Below are 16,352 nucleotides of genomic sequence, written 5' to 3'. Positions count from 1 at the left end.
TGAACAATCCCAGGTCCCTCAGCTGCTCCTCTCGAGACTTTTTCTCCAGACCCTTCACTAACTTCCTTGCCCTCCTCTGGACTTGCCCCAGCCCCATAATGTCCTTCTTGAAGTGAGATGCCCAAAATAGAACTCAGTACTCAAGGTGTGGCCTCACCAGTGCTGAGTACAGAGGGGACAATCACTTCCTAGGCTTCAGCAGAACACAGGGAAGCAAAAGATCATCTTCAATCTACAGGTAGAGGCAGGATTTTTAAGGCTTCCATTTCTTAAGCTAACAAAGTCATTAAACAAATCCACTGCAGATTGTCTCGACAGAATCTGTCGGGCGTTTCCCTGGAGCTTTCACATCTGTTACTGGTAAAGCAAGCCCGGACCATCAAGAACTTGAAAGTGGAACTGATTAGAAACAGAAAGAAAAACTGCTCAATGCCTTGTCTTGTCTGATCGGGGAAGATCCAGAAATAAAAGCAGCCTAATGAACTTGGAAAGCTCTAACAGCTTATTAATCTCCTATGTTCCTAATTAAACAGAGATTTCACACTCTCCTTTAATGACCTCCCGCTTTAGAATTCAATTTGAACAGGGAGATAAATCACTCCCGTTCCATTCTCAGCCTTCCCAACCTTTCCTCTCCCCTTTTCAGCTCTTCCCATCAGTTTCCCAGGGAAATGATGTGGGATCTATGCCCTCATCCAGAAACCAGCTTTAATCCCTCATGCTTTGGGCATATCCCGTTTCCATAGCTGCAGACAGGGCTGCTGGGGAAGGCGGAGGAGCCAGCGGCACCGCCACAGCCTGCCCCAAGATCAAGAGGCACGGTGGCCGCAGAAGGGAGATGGGAGGAGGTTAATGCGGCCACTCAGTGCTCCCGAAATGCTCAGCAGGGTCCCCCCGGCACAGCGGGGCTTTGGCTGGGCCCCGCAGCTGCGGCCTGCCCCGGCCTCCTGCCTGGGGCCAGCGGATACTCGGCGCAGCTTTCAAGTCTAGGATTCCCATGGCAGCCTGCTCTGGAAAGCTTCCCCACCTCAGCTCACCGAGGGAGACAGCAGAGAGATTTAAATCAATCAGCACAGAATAGATGGGACTGGACACGTCAGGGTCAGGAAAACTGGTGGCTGGGGTTTGTTTTACTGCCCCAAACTGACATTCAGGCAGCGATGCAATCTTCTCTGTTTTCTAAGAGATGTTAGAGGAGACAGGGGAATGAGCAGGTTTGTGATCACCCAGAATGACTGCAGAGAGAAAATGAACCAGAGAACCAAAAAAATCAAAGAATCAGAGAATCACCTGGTTGAAAAAGACCTTAAGACCATCAAGTCCAACCATAACCCAATATCTCCCTGTACACAACAGTTACACCACATCTCTACGCTCCTCATTCAAGTATCTTTAAAACACCTGCAGGGATGGGGACTCTACCACTTCACCCTGTTACAGTACCTCATGACTCCTTTGGTGAAGAAATTTTTCCCTATATCCAAGAATTTTCTCCTAACATCCAAAAAGTAGAGAAAAAATGCTTAGCAGAGATACAGTAACCCCCCCTGCAGGATAGCTGGAGAGGTGCTCTCTTATCTCCTGCATGCTGTAAGCAAGAGATCTGGCTGCTGCACTAGAATGGTCCAACAAAGCATTTAACAGTATGCCTGAAATTCCTCATTTAGGGAATGCAGAGACAGACTAAAGCATCTGCCCTTGTTGAGTATTAATAGTTTTTAACTGGGAGGGAAAAAAATGCCAAACCAGAAATCCACCAAAAAATAGATTAAAAAAAAATACCCAACCCAAGCCAGAGAAGAGCTGGATATGAGTTCATTTAATAAAGAACAGTTCTCTGCCCAGGATTTCACTAAGTCCAAATATAACCCAAAACCTCAGCAGTTGTCTTCTGGTTTGGTATTCCTGCAGACTGTTTACTTAGCTGATGACAGTGTGAGCTTGAATAACAAAAAACTCCACATCTTTATGAGAAGATATAAATAAGTATCAAGGATCACAAATGTCACAAATAGAGGTTGGGAGAGGAGTGGCTCGAGAGCAGTCTGGAGAAGGACTTGGGGGTGTCAGTTGATGATAAACACAACATGAGCTGGCAATGGTCACCAGCAGCCCAGAAGGCAACTGTGTGCTGGGCTGCATCAAAAGTGTGGCCAGCAGGACAAGGGAGGGGATTCTGCCGCTCTGCTCTGCCAAGACCCCACCTGGAGTACTGTATCCAGTTCTGGTGGTCCCATTTGATCAAAGGTTTGCAGAACCCTTCCCTATAGGGAGAGGCTGGGAGAGTTGGGGCTGTTCAGACTGGAGAAAAGAAGGCCCCAAGAAGACCTTAGAGCAGCCTTTCAGTACCTGAATGGGGCTACAAGAAAGCTAGGGAGGGACATTTTACAAGGGCTTGCAGTGATAGCAGAGGAGGGAATGAATTTAAGGTTCAGGAGGGGAGATTTAGACTGGAGATTACGAATAAATTCTTTCCAGTGAGGGTGGTGAGACACTGGAACAGGTTGCCCAGGGAGGCTGCGGATGTCCCCTCCCTGGAGGTGTTCAAGGCCAGGCTGGATGAGGCCTTGATCAACCAGCTCTAGTGGAAGGCGTCCCTGCCCACGGCAGAGGTTTGGAACTAGATGATCTTTAAGGTTCCTTCCAAACCTATCCCTTCTATGAATTGGAGTGGGAATCAGAGAACACATAATGAGAATAACAGAATTCCAGTGTAAGTTAAGTCAGGAAATACTTGTGGGCCATCTGGTTCAAGGATAAGAGAGGCTTTACATATCTATTGCCTGGAAGGAATGGTTTACCTTATTTTGTTTCCTCCATCCTGGTTACAAACTGGCAGCAGGTCCATGAGAACTTTGTAGAAGTATCGTAAGGTGAAGTCAATGCCCATCACTGCCACTGAATGTCCTGAAGAAACCTGTGCACTGAAAAGAGGGGAGGGAAGAAAGGAAAGAAGGCTTTCATGGCTGTATAAATAATTAATACTTTAATTACTCAGTTCCCTGCTTGGAGAGGGGACTGGCTTCCCTGGCATATAAATGAACATCTCAAATCCACACCTCTCAGCTCAGCTCACCCTGCTTGTGTTTCAGTGAACAGTCAGAGCAGCTGTAAATGGGGAGAACAGGGTTTTAGCAGTGTTAGTTACTTGTTGAAATTCCTGAAGTCTCTCCACACAAACTGCATCTCACACAACCAGAAGCAGGAGACAGCCCAGAACTTGATCATAGTGAGGAGCCAACCCTCCTCCACATGGGTTGTTTTCCCTCAACTCTGACACACACCCCTATCACCTATAGACATTTGGTATTTAGCAACATTTCAATCAACATCACAAGTGTTCTGCTTCAGCATCCTTCCCCAGTGTAGGGCAACCATAAACCAGTTCTTCAGGGAGAGGGTAGAAGCTGGTGTCTGTGTGGATGCTGACAGTATCAAGAGCTGCTGTGAGAGGCAGAATTTCACCCATACTCAAAAATGCACTCCTGTTCCTATTTTTACACAGTTGCCCTAGCAACTGTACATCAAAGACCAACTAAAGAGTCTCAGGCTGATGTATGGAATTTTCTTACTGCTCTGTAAAAGTAAAAAGCTGCTACTTTTGCTTAGTCACATAGCTTTAACTTTCCTCACCATCACTGAAGCAACTGCAAGAGCTCTCCTGGCAGAAGCACAGTCTTCACATTTGGCTGAGGCCATTTGGATGCTGAAAGCTGAAACTCTATTTTTGTTGTTATTTTTTCCCCAAACTTCCCATCCCGGTAAATTTCCACCTTCCCCTCAGGAGAAACACCCAGATACACAAGATTCCCTGAATGAATGCACTTGAGCTAAGCTGCAAATCCCCATTGTGCATCACAGCAGCCAGGCTCTGAAACAAAAGCCTTCTAATGTAATAGCAGAGGAAAATAATTAGTATTTATGATGGCAGGTTATGAAAATATTATGGGCTGGGATAGCCTGAGGCTACTATTGAGCAATCCCTGTAACTGCTACGTCTCTTACACCCAAATTCTCAGAGTTTTCTCCCTGCAGCACTGAAATAGCACAGCCAGACCAAGTTATGCCTTATCCCTGAAGAACACAAAATCATCAGCTCCTCCATCAGGGCCTTAGAGTGATGACAAAGGAGACACCTTGGACTTAATACTTTTCAAAAGTCACTTTTCTAAATGATTTTACCTCTGAAGACAGGAGTAAAAGTGTCCAGAAAAAGAAGATACTGAAGAGCACAGCTGGACTATACGAAGTAGAGGCTGCTGGCAACCCCTGACCTGTATAAAACCAGCTGTATTTACTGGACTGAAAAGTTGCTTGCTTTTAAAGAGGTCCAGTGAAGATGTAATCAAATTTCATTTGTAGATATCTAAACACAGGCTCTAAAAAACTGCATTTAATTTATTTTTACCATTACTCACTTGATGGAAAAAGAATGGGAAGAAAGATGACACTGAATCAGCACAAACCCATTTAACTGCATGTGACAAGGCATCAAGCTATGAAGTTACTGCCCTGTCCTAACAGACAAAAAGCCATGAAGAACACTGTAAATATTTCAGCTGCATTTTCACACAGTAAATCCTCCTGGCTTGCTGATACAAGCTGTGTTAAATAACTTCTTGCATGAATCTTCCATTCCCCAGCCTCCAAAAAATGAAGAAAGATGGACATAAAATGGGAAGGAGAGATAAGAGCCAGATAAACCACTGCCGTCAATTGAAACCCACAGAGCAGTGTCTAATGCGAGCCTGCCTGTTAACTCTGGTGATTCCTCCCCCACCCCTCTGTTTTATTTTAGCTAAGACCTCTTTGGGGATTATAACTGCATGTGACTATAAGCTTTGGAGGTCATATTTACCCAGGAATCACACTCACATCTGCCAAACTTTGTTTAACTGCTCTTTAATCATCTTCTAATAACCCATGTGAGCTTGAAGTTCTCGAAGCTCACTGAACCATGGCTTGCTAGATAAAAATCAGGGCTGTGATTAATTGCAACTCTCTCCTTACCAAAGTGCTGGCTTCCCTTAAGTAAATTCCTCTCTGAGAGGCACCATGCAGGCATTAGGGTTGATAATACTCCTGCCAAAAAAGACAGGCAGATGTCCCATGGTGGGAAATCCCAAACAAAGCCAAGATGTCTCTCAGAAGAGTAGAAAAGCAGTATCCTGGGCTCTGCTGGCTTTGCCATCTGGATTTACCAATGTTAGAAGTGGGGTCTTGGAGCTTGCACAGAAGCCATGTGCTCAGGAAAATGCTTGGAAGAGACTCTAAGCGAAAACCACTGACACTTGGGAGAGCTCATGTTGGAAAGGTTTAGCACATATGCTCCTCTGAACAGCCTACACCTCCAACCAACCCTGAGCCTACACCTCCAACCAGCCCTGAGAGTACATCTCCAAACAATCCTTGGCCTACATTTCCAAACAACCCTCAGCCTACACCTCCAAGCAACCCGCAGCCTTAGGCTGGAGACCTGGCCCACAGGGACCTGAAACAAAAAAGTCTGGTCCCTACAGAAAGGGTCATTCCAGCACTGACAAGACACTCATATAATAATAAAGGAATAAAGAATAAAGGAAACTATGAGACTCATAGAAGAGAATCACAGACTGGTTTGGGTTGGAAGGGACCTTTCAAGGTAATCTAGTCCAACCCCCTGCAGTCAGCAGAGACTGCAACTAGAGCAGGTTGCTCCGAGCCCCTGATCTAGAATGGTCCCAGGGATAGGGCATCTACCACTTCTCTGGGCAATCTGGGCCAGTGTCTCACCACACTCAGCATAACAAATTTCTTCCTTCTCTCCAGTCTGAATCTCCCTCTTTTAATTTAAACCATCACCCCTCGTCCTGTCACAACAGGTCCTGCTGATCTCTTGATCAACTCTGAATGCAGACACATAAGAATTTCTGCTTTCCTTCTTTCAAGCTGTAGAAGGCTAATTAACACAGAAAATGCTTCTTCCTGTATGGCTATGATGTTCATTTTGCCTTTGATCCCAAGGAACTGTCCATTGTTTCCACTCCAATTTGGTTTTAGCAATCCTGTAAGAGCAGCTTGAAGGTTTACAGGCTTTTTCTCACATTCTTCTTACTCCTGAAAGCTTCTGTCCAATTTAAACAGCTCAGGAAAGGAGCTCTCTCAATTTCTGGAGTATGGACAGCTCCTTAATTAAAACCATCTTGTGGATGGACCTCTTTGCAGTTACGTAGTTCTGCTTTCACCTCTTCTTCCAAATGTTGTGGAGGCTTCAGACCTGGAAGTGTTCAAAGCCAGGTTTGATGGAGCCTTGAGCAACCTGGTCTAGTGGGAGGTGTTCCTGCCCATGGGATGGGGGTGGAACAGCTTTGATGAAATATACCTGACTATCATCAGAGAGGGAACACATGCCAAACTGCCTCATGAAAACGATCCCTCTCCTCCTTCTAGCTTCTTGTCTTGGATCTCAACTCATGGTCATCCAGGAACACATTTAAAACCAGGTTTGGTTTTCAGTTCTTGAAGATGCAGGAGCTGCTGAGCTTATCTCTCTCCTACCCAAACCACGTCTTGATAACTGGGAGTATTCTTGCTTGACACAAACCTCAACACACCATTTACCTGGAAGAATGGACTGTGTGACTGATGGTAACGACGTAGCCAGCCCCTCCAACATCTAAGTAGGGGCCAGTAAAGGTGATCAATCCTGGATTGGCCACTGCATGCAGGTACCTAAGGGCAGCCAAAAGAAACATTCATCGTTAGTGAAAAATGGTTTCTGTAATCTTTAAGACGTTATCCTTGCTTCTGCAGAAATATAGGCACTGAATTCTGCCTACTGTGAACAAGGTGCTCCCAATTTCATGGTTCCTAAAATGCAGCAACTACCTAAATATGATCAGGACCCAGACCTAACCAAACTGACTTCAGAAATGGTTCCTCAGCACATACAACTGCATAATAAAAAGCTCCAGTTACTTCTGCACAGGAAGTTTAACACCACTGTAGACATTTGTCCCCAGAACAACCAACTTAATGCCCACAGAGCCAGAAACTCAAAGCAAACACTGGCACCATTAGGCTGCAAACAGAGGAGAAATGACATAGTATGGACAGAATGCAGAGAAGAAAAGTCTCAAATATGTCAGAAAGTGATTACAACCTCCTGTAAAACTTCCTGTCACCTTCAGATGAGCCACCATCACATCAAATACATTCCTACTGTCACAAGCAAGTCTATAAAACATTCCAACTGTTGGAAAAACTTTTGTCTATGAAAAATGTACTTTGTTTTCCCCCACTCCAGTGGGATCTAGGAGTCTGGACTACACTGTGCAAGTGACTGACGTCCACTTTACTACCAGTGCTTTGCTTGCTTCTTCTTTTCTTCTGACTTTATCTAAAACTCAAGACACTATGGACATGCTGCTTATGGAGGTGTTTTCAAATCCATGGTTTGAGAAAATCAGTGGAGGGTAGAAGCAAAAAAACCCCAACCCCCTCCCAAAACCAACAGGGAAAAGAATTGAAGAGCTTTTAAAATTAAGACATGAATAGAATGGTTTGGGTTGGAAGGAACCTTGAAGATCATCTAGCTCCAACCCCCCTCCTATGGGCAGGGACACCTTCCACTAGAGCAGGTTGCTCAAGGCCTCATCCAACCTGGCCTTGAACACCTCCAGGGAGGGGGCATCCACCACCTTCCTGGGCAACCTGTTCCAGTGTCTCACCACCCTCAATTCAATTTCTTACTAATCTCCAGTCTAAATCTACCCTTGTAGACTGTAAAAGTGTGCCCGGTTCATTTACTACAGCAACACAAAGAGAGCAAAATGTGGTGCTAAGGGACATGGTTTAGCACCTCTAAGATCATCAGCCAAGGACCACTGTGGCCATTAAACCATGTCCCAAAGTGCCACGTGCTCATGTTTCTTGAACACCTGCAGGGACAGTCACTCCACTTCATGATCTCAAAGGTCTTTTCCAAACAAAATGATCCTATGATTCCACCATCTTCTCTGTCAGCAATGACATACATAACAAAGATTAAAACCTGAAGAAAAGCTAATCAGTAGCTATGGAAATGATTTTTTCCAAAGAAAACATGGGTCAGGTGAGCTACAGTGTGGCCATGAGCAATTCAGAGCTGGTGGGTTGGGACATGGTGCTGGCTCATGCCTTCGCAGGCATCCCAGTGCAGCAGCACCTTGCTGGCTCCCTTCAACAAAGCACACACATCAAAACACACTCCACAGTACTCCCACGTCTCCAGATCTCATTTGTAATGCACACAAATATTTTCCCAAACCAGACAATAGTGCATAATTAATAGTGCAGAGTTGAGCTAGCGAATTCCTACTTTCAATTAGTGAGGAAATCTGCTGTAAAGAAACAAATGGAAAGACTAAAATATTAACAACCAAAAATGGAGCTGAAAATGTTCCTGAAGTAGTTAATCCCTAAAGGGGATGCTCCTTTTCTGAATATTTATATTCCCATCTGCCATAGCAGGGATATGAAGCAGAAACTATCCCTTAAAAAGGATTTGGAATGAGAACCAGTAAAGGTTTTAACTGGCTGTGTTTAAGCACCCAGCCTTTTAGCCATGATGAAAACGTTTGCGGTTAAATAGTTTCTAACTGGCCATAAAAACAACCCCCAAACCCACCCCAAGGTGATGAAATCGATACCAAATATTTCCCCTATTGCCTTCTGAGATTAGCCAAAGCTTTGACAACAGGACCCTAAAAACTCACCATTGTCTCCTGGTGGGATCAAATGCTTTGTCCATGAGGGAACCGGGGTAAATTCGGAGCACCCCATTGGGGGTTGCTATGTAACGGCGCACAATGTAACTGTTCAGGCTACTCATTTCCATTTGTGTCATCCATTCATCTGTGACGTGACTGGTAGCCATTACTTCATTTCTGACAGAGAACTGCAAAACAAAGGCAGACCTAGCAGGGTTCTTCTAAGACTTGCATGAAAAGATAATAAGCTGCTGGCAGGGTTTCCTAAAGAGCGATCCGAGATCATCTAAACTCAATTACTTGTTTAAAGTCTTCTCACACCAGACAGGTCTGGCACATTCCAGCCAAAGGGAAAGCTTATTACAATGAAATATTGGTGTCATTATCTCTCCTTGAGAGTTCCCCTTATCTCTCTTTTAGAGTTTGCTTTTTTTACTTCATGTAAATATAAACACTGCTCTGCCTGCACACGACACAGAAAGTTCTCCTTTACATGCTTAAGAACACAACAATATTTCCACTCAGAAATTACTGCAGCTTTAGTCTGGCTACTGTTTATTTCAACAGCTGCTCAGCAACTTTTTACCTGCTGCTTCTCCTCTCTTCATTGTCTTGAAGCCTATGGCCATTTCTCCAGGCATAAGAATACTACTACGAACTACCACTCCATCAGGAGTGAGCATCAGGAAATCACTGAGTCTGTAGATAACACCAAGTTAGACAGGTGTATTGATCTGCTGGAGGGCAGGGAGGCTCTACAGAGGGACTTAGGCTGGATCAGCGGGCCAAGGCCAATGGGATAAGGTTCAGCAAAGCCAAATGCTGTATCCTGCTCTCAGGTACAAGAACCCCATGAAGGCTCCAGGCTTAGGGAGGAGTGGCTGGGAACTACCTGGGGGTGTTGATCAACAGCTGGCTGAAGATGAACCAGCATGTGCCCAGCTGACCAAGAAGGCCACCAGCATACTGGCTTGGATCAGCAATAGTGTGGCCAGCAAAACTGGGGCAGGGATTCTCCTCCTGGACTCAGCACTGGGGAAGGCACAATCTTGACTCCATGGTTCGGTTTTGGGCCCTTCACTCCAAGAACATTGAGGGGTTGGAGCTGGTCCAGAGAAGGTGGTGAAAGGTCTGGAGAACAGGCCTGGTGAGGAGCAGCTGAGGGAACTGGGGTTGTTTAGTCTGGAGGAGGCCAAGGGGAGACCTGGCTCTCTACAACTTGCTGCAAGGAGGTTGTAGCCAGGTAAGGGTTGATCCCAGGCAACAAGCAAAAGGAAATGACTTCCAGTTGCATCAGGGAAGGTTTAGGTTGGACACAAGAACAATTTACTCCCTCAAAAGGTTGTCAAGCCCTAGACAGGCTGCCCAGGGCAAGGGTGGAGTCCCCATCCCTGGAGGGGTTTCAAAGCCCTGTAGATGTGGTGCTGAGGGACACGGCTTAGCAGTGACCTGGCAGTGCTGAGTTAACGGTTGGACTTGATGATCTTAAAGGTGTCTTCCAACCAAAGTGATTCTATGATTCTAACGTTTCAGGTACTCCCTTCCTGGAGGAAGCTGTGTTATGTGAGGAAACCAAGGCCTGCAGAGCTGCGCAGAGTGGCGAGCAGGCAGGCCGTACCTTCAGGCCAGGATTGGCAATGAGGCGCGTGTTGTCGCTGAGGTATGCCGTGTAGTGCTCCACCATCCGCTTCGTCTCGGGCTGGCTCAGATGCTCGTAAGGAGAGGAGAAGCTGCCCGCAGAGAGCATCACTGTAGGGCTTTCTGAAACCAGCAAAACAGGAGAATGCTGAGCACACAGAACTGCACACCTTGCATAAACAACCCCTGTGTCATGAAAGGTTTTCGGATGGGGTGTCCTAGCTGAGGACACATGGAAGGAATTACAGTGATGCGCCCTTCACCACTCCTCCTCTTCCCTCCACTATCCAACACTTCAGGCTGCAAAGCACACAGTAAGGGTCGCACACATGGTATTCTCCACCCAGATCAGAGCATTTACCAGCATAGCTGGTCTCCCCAGGCACTGACAGAACATAGGCTGCAAGAGAACAACCTTTCTTGCTTCAAAATACAGAAGTCACAACGTTAGTCCATGATCTCTGTGTTTTCACAGAACCACAGAATCCCAGCATGGTAGGGGTTGGAAGAGACCTCTGGAGATCATCCAGTCCAACCTTACACTAAAACAGGGGCACCCACAACAGCTTGCCCAGCATCACAATGGCCAGCTGAGTTTGGAAGCTCTCCAGAGAAGGACACCTCATGACCTCTCTGGGCAGCCTGCTCCAGGGCTCCAGCACCCTCACACCAAAGAAGTTTCTCCTCCTCTTCAGATGGAACACCCTGGGTTCAAGTTTGTGCCCCACTGCCCCTTGCTGTGTCACTGGGCACCACTGAGAAGAGTCTGGCTCCATCCTCTTGCCCTCCACAGGTCCTTTGGCTCTTGCTGAGCATTGATCATATTCCCTCTCAGGCTGCTGTTCTGCAGGCTCAAGATCCCCAGGTCTCTCAGCCTTTCCTTTTCAGAGAGATGCTCCAGGCCCCTCAGCATCTGTGTAGCTTCTACTGGATTCTCATGAGGGCACATTGCTGGCTTGTGAGCAACTTTTTGTCCACCAGCACTCCCAGGTCCTTCCCTACAGAGCTGCTTTCCAGTAGGTGACCCCCTCAAGCTGCCCTGGTACATTTGGTAGACTTTGGTGCCCTTGTTTGGAACCCATTCTGACTTTCAGCATTACTTGTTTTTGAAAGTTGACAAAAGCTGGTTTCCCTTAACAAAGTATTTTTGTGCTAGAGAAATTAATTATCCATGTTTAGGTTGGATATGGCAGGGAAAAGCAAAGCCAAGCACTTTCAGTTACAAACAAGCAGAGAATTCCAAGCTCAGAAAGGGGAGCTTACCAATAAACCTGTGGCTGTCTGGGGGGTGATTTCCAGCACAACACTAGAGAGTGAACTTTCCTTGTGCAGAAACTGCACCAGACAGCTTCTTCTTTTTAAGAAGAAAAATTATGATGATGATGTTGCAGGGCTGAAGGTGGAGAAGAAGGCTTTTTCTCAATATTTGACCCAAGGAATCCCATTTTCCCATGTGTAATGGTCTCCAGAGGGAAAAAAATATTTTGGAGTATGTGAAGTGTTCTGCTTTTATTCACATTCCTTTAAAACACATCACCAGCCATTCAGCAACCGTATGTACTGCAGGTATCATCTATCAGAGTCCTTCATCTGCTTCCCAGACCAAACATCCTGATGTGACTGCATTTTGTTTTGCAGGTTTTCCACTTAGCTCAGTGCTGCATTGTCCATTTCTGTCTTGTCTTTCTGGCTGTAAGTACAATCAAGACTAGGCACTACATTAAAGAAAAGAAAAATCCCTGTTTTTAAACAATGGGTAAAGTGATTCCCACAGGCTAGTTGAGTTCCTCCATAACTCCTCCAGTCTAACCTCACTTGGTTATTTGTAGAACTGCAATGCAGCAAAGAAAATCTCACAGCTGTGCTGCAAATCTGCTGTGAGAACTTCAAACCTTGCTACAACCAAAAGCACTTGAGAACTTCTTGCAATGTAGCACAGATTTTAGCAAAACTCTCAAGATCAATACTCAAATAGGAAAGATTCCAACTTGGGATGCTCATGTAAAAAGCAATGTTCTTAGTATCAATTATGGGTTTTAATAACTTATGTGATAGGGTTTAAGTTCTCTCCCCTTTCCACACACTAGAACTTCTACTGCCATGAAGACCTCTCCCTCTTTTCAGTAACCAGTCAGGTAGAGCAGAATCAGTTCAGCTTGTCAAAAGCAGGAACGTGTGAGGAAGCCAAGAATCATTAAGGAGGGTCTGGAAACCATCACATCACTGAAGTTCTCACTTTACCCCAACAGATATAACATCTGACTTCACATGGATCAATGGTATTAAATGCTTGTGGAAGTGAAAAACTTGGATAAGTCCAAAGTCAAGAGAATATTAGTTCTGCATGACTGGTTAAGATTTCATCCTACTTATTTGTCAATAATCTGATCTACAGCCAAGAGAAGAGAATCACAGAATGCATCAGATTGGAAGGGACCCTCAAATGTCATCTTGTCCAAACCCCCCCACAGTCAGCAGGGACTTCTCCAACTAGATCAGGTTGCTCAGGGCCACATCAAGTTTGACCCTGAATGTCTCTAGGGGTGAGGCCTCAATCCCATTTCTCTAGGCAACCTGTTCCAGTATTTCACCAATTTCATTGTGAAGAACTTCTTCCTGATATCCAACCTAAATCTCTCCCTGCTTTAGTTTCAAACCACTGCCCCTTGTTCTATCGTCACAGGCCTTTCTAAACAGTCCCTCCCCAGCCTTCCTGTAGGTCCCCTTCAGATACTGAAATGTAGCTCTAAGTCTCCCCAGAGCCTTCTCTTCTCCAGGCTGAACAACCCAAACTCTCTCAGCCTGTCTTCATAGGAGAGGTGCTTCAACCACCTGATCATCTCTGTGGCACCCTCTGGACTTGCTCCAGCAGCTTCATGCCCTTCTTGTATTGAGGGCACCAGAGCTGGACACAGTACTCCAGGTAAGGTCTCAAGAGAACAGAGTTGCAGAATCACCTCTTCATCTGCTGGCCATGCTTCTTTTGATGCAGCCCATACTTTGTTTTAAGCTTGGTGAGACCTCTCTCACTCTCTCCCCACTCCCACTTTCTGAGAACTTGATCAAGCAAGACTCCCGAAGAAACTATCTCATACTCTGATGAGCAGTCCCTCTGCATTCATCCACACAAGTGCTCACCATTGAGCAGAGGAGTTACAATCTGTGAAGAGCTGTAAGAAGGTAATGACTGATAAGCAAATCAGCCTTGGAAACAGAAATCTCTCAGAGACAGTATTTCCAGTGTCTTCTGAGAAGACTTTTCCTTCCTGCTGCAACACTCTACAGACATGCACAAGGTGGTGAAGATGAACTGCAAGGAAGCTTTACCCAAGGTAGCCAGCTGCTTGAAGTGCAGGCAGGCGTTAGGTTGGCCCAGGAGATCCAGTCGGTGATAGAGGAGCTTGCTGCTGGGGACAGTGTTGAGATTCTTCAGCTGTTTGACAGGGATTTCTGGCTGTATCACCACCACACACAGAATAAAGGATGTGTCCTGGACCTGAAAAACATGGGCAAGTCATTAAACAGAAGAAAGAAAAAAGTGGAAGTTAGAGAACTTATTTTCTGTTTAGTTTTCATTCTCTTTAATCACCCATCTCATCCAGTCCTGAAAGGCAGAACCAGACTTGGCCATATTCTCAAAGATCACCTCAGAAGCTCTCCTAAAGCTCTCACAACTGGCAATGAAGCCTGCACATTGCACTTTGATACAATTAACGTTTGTGAGCATAGATCTTCTTTTTAAAGCTATAATAACTGAGAAGTTCTTGTTTTGTAAGTTCTTTACAGCAAACACCATCACTGTCTACTGATACACTTCTGCATGAGATGGTATCCAAATCAGAAGCTGAACATTTTCCCAGCTGTATTAATGAATGGATCCTACTCCTCTGCCCAAAAGGGAACAGTAGCATTAAGCAGAATGGCTCAAAACCAATCACTGCCTCAGCACTGTCTGCAGATATGGTCTCTGGTAGGTACTTATGTGTCACAGAATCACAGAATGTTAGGGGTTGGAAGGGACCTCAAAAGATCATCCAGTCCAACCCTCCTGCCAGAGCAGGACCACCTAAGGCAGATCACACAGGAACATATCCAGGTGGGTTTTGAATGTCTCCAGTGAAGGAGACTCCACAATCTCTCTGGGCAGCCTGTTCCATGGCTCTGTCACCCTCACATTAAAAACGTTTTTCTTCATGTTCATGTGGAACCTCCTCTGCTCCCATTGCCCCTTGTCCTGTCATTGGACATCACTGAGCAGAGCCTGGCTGCACCCTCCTGACACTCACCCTTCACACCTTTATAAACATGAATGAGGTCACCCCTCAGTTTTCTCCAAGCTAAAGAGCCCCAGCTCCCTCAGTCTTTCCTCACAAGGAGGATGTTCCACTCCCCTCAGCATCTTTGTGGCTCTGTGCTGGACTCGAATTTCAAGCAGTTCCCTGAGGTCCTTCTTGAACTGAGGGGCCCAGAACTGGACACAATATTCCAGATGTGGCCTCACCAGGGCAGAGTAAAGGGACAGGAGAACCTCTCTTGACCTACTAACCACAGCCCTTCTAATCCACCCCAGGATACCATTGTGTGACATCCAGAGCAGCAGAGATTTACTTCCATTGGGAAAGCACCAGCATAATCTCTGTGTAACTCTGCATTAGTTATGTCTCATGAAACAAGTGTCTTCTCCATGAAAGACCACACACAGACACACCTCTGAAGCTGACACAGGAACAAACTTGGAATGGTCATTTCCTTTGATTCACAGAATGGTTTGGGTTGCAAACGACCTTAAACATCATCTAGTTTCAATTCCACTAGACCAGGCTGATCAAGGCCTCCTCCAACCTGGCTTTGAACACCTTCAGGGAGGGGACATCCACAACCTCCCTGGGCAATCTGTTCCAGTGTCTCACCACCCTCACTGTAAAGAATTTCTTCCTCATCTCCAGTCTAAATTTCCCCTTCTGCAGCTTCAATCCATTCCCCCTTATCCTATCACTACAAGCCCTTGTCTAAAGTCCCTCCTCAGCTCCCCTGTAGCCCCCTTCAGGCACTGGAAGGCTGCTCTAAGGTCTCCCTGGAGCCTTCTCTTCTCCAGGCTGAACAGCCCCAACTCTCTCAGCCTGTCCCCATAGTGGAGGTTCTCCAGTCCTCTGATCATCTTCATGGCCTCCTCTGGACCCACTCCAGCAGTTCCATGTCCTTCTTATGCTGGGTGCACCAGAACTGTTCTTCACTGTAATCCAAACCTTTCTTACTTAACATACAGCAGTATTTCATGCTGCACTGTGCTCAGTATATGAATGCACCCTCAGTCTGTGCCACCCTGTGAGTGTCACTGCCATTCCTTACCATTTTCCAGGCATAGCTGACATTGTAGGCTTCTTTTCCAACCTCTCTCAGCTTGTTTACATGCCAAGACAGTGAGGAGTTCACAGGGACTGTAATGATCTGGCTGCCCAGGGGAATGCTGTGTTGGCAAACAGAACATACAGCATTTTATTAAACATTGAGAAAGCTCTTAAGCAAACTCCACCTACTCTACAGGCATTAAAATATCCTAAGGGATGAAGAGATGAACTGGTATCTGTCTGAGGTAAAGAAAATGTGTATGTATGCTGAAAATGCACTCCTGTACCACCATCTTTTGACTTAGAACACATACTCAGGTTAGGCAAAGGCTAATCTGAGACTGGACAAGGGGAAATGGCCTCAGCTTGCACCAGAGGAGGTTTAGGTTGGACATTAGAAGAAAATTCTTCACTGAAAAGGTTCTCAACCACTGGAACAGGCTCCCCAAGGAGATGGTTCAATCCCCATCCCTGGATATGTTTCACTGACACAGAGATGTGGTGCTGAGGGCCATGGCTTAGCACCAGCTTTAGAAGAGTTAGAGAACAGTTGGACTTAATGATCATAAAGGTCTTTTTCCAACTATGTTCTAAAGATAATCCCAGATCAAACAGTGGACATGAAAGAGAGAGACAT

At 45.8% G+C, this 16,352-nt stretch overlaps 1 protein-coding gene across 1 annotated transcript in view; it reads right to left on the bottom strand.

The window, feature by feature from the left end:
• Window positions 1–16,352, bottom strand: part of CACHD1 (cache domain containing 1) — a 125,795-nt gene that overhangs the window by 11,844 nt on the left and 97,599 nt on the right. The window contains exons 12-17 of the mRNA XM_054384249.1: window positions 15,717–15,834; window positions 13,695–13,863; window positions 10,348–10,490; window positions 8,736–8,917; window positions 6,601–6,711; window positions 2,802–2,924 (exon numbers count right to left, since the gene is read on the bottom strand). Coding sequence (XP_054240224.1) covers window positions 2,802–2,924; window positions 6,601–6,711; window positions 8,736–8,917; window positions 10,348–10,490; window positions 13,695–13,863; window positions 15,717–15,834 — 846 coding nt within the window. The remainder of the gene's footprint in view (window positions 1–2,801; window positions 2,925–6,600; window positions 6,712–8,735; window positions 8,918–10,347; window positions 10,491–13,694; window positions 13,864–15,716; window positions 15,835–16,352) is intronic.

The sequence above is a fragment of the Indicator indicator genome, chromosome 10, assembly GCF_027791375.1.
Source record: "Indicator indicator isolate 239-I01 chromosome 10, UM_Iind_1.1, whole genome shotgun sequence".
Classification (NCBI taxonomy): domain Eukaryota; kingdom Metazoa; phylum Chordata; class Aves; order Piciformes; family Indicatoridae; genus Indicator; species Indicator indicator.
This window is presented reverse-complemented; position numbering and strand designations above follow the sequence as displayed.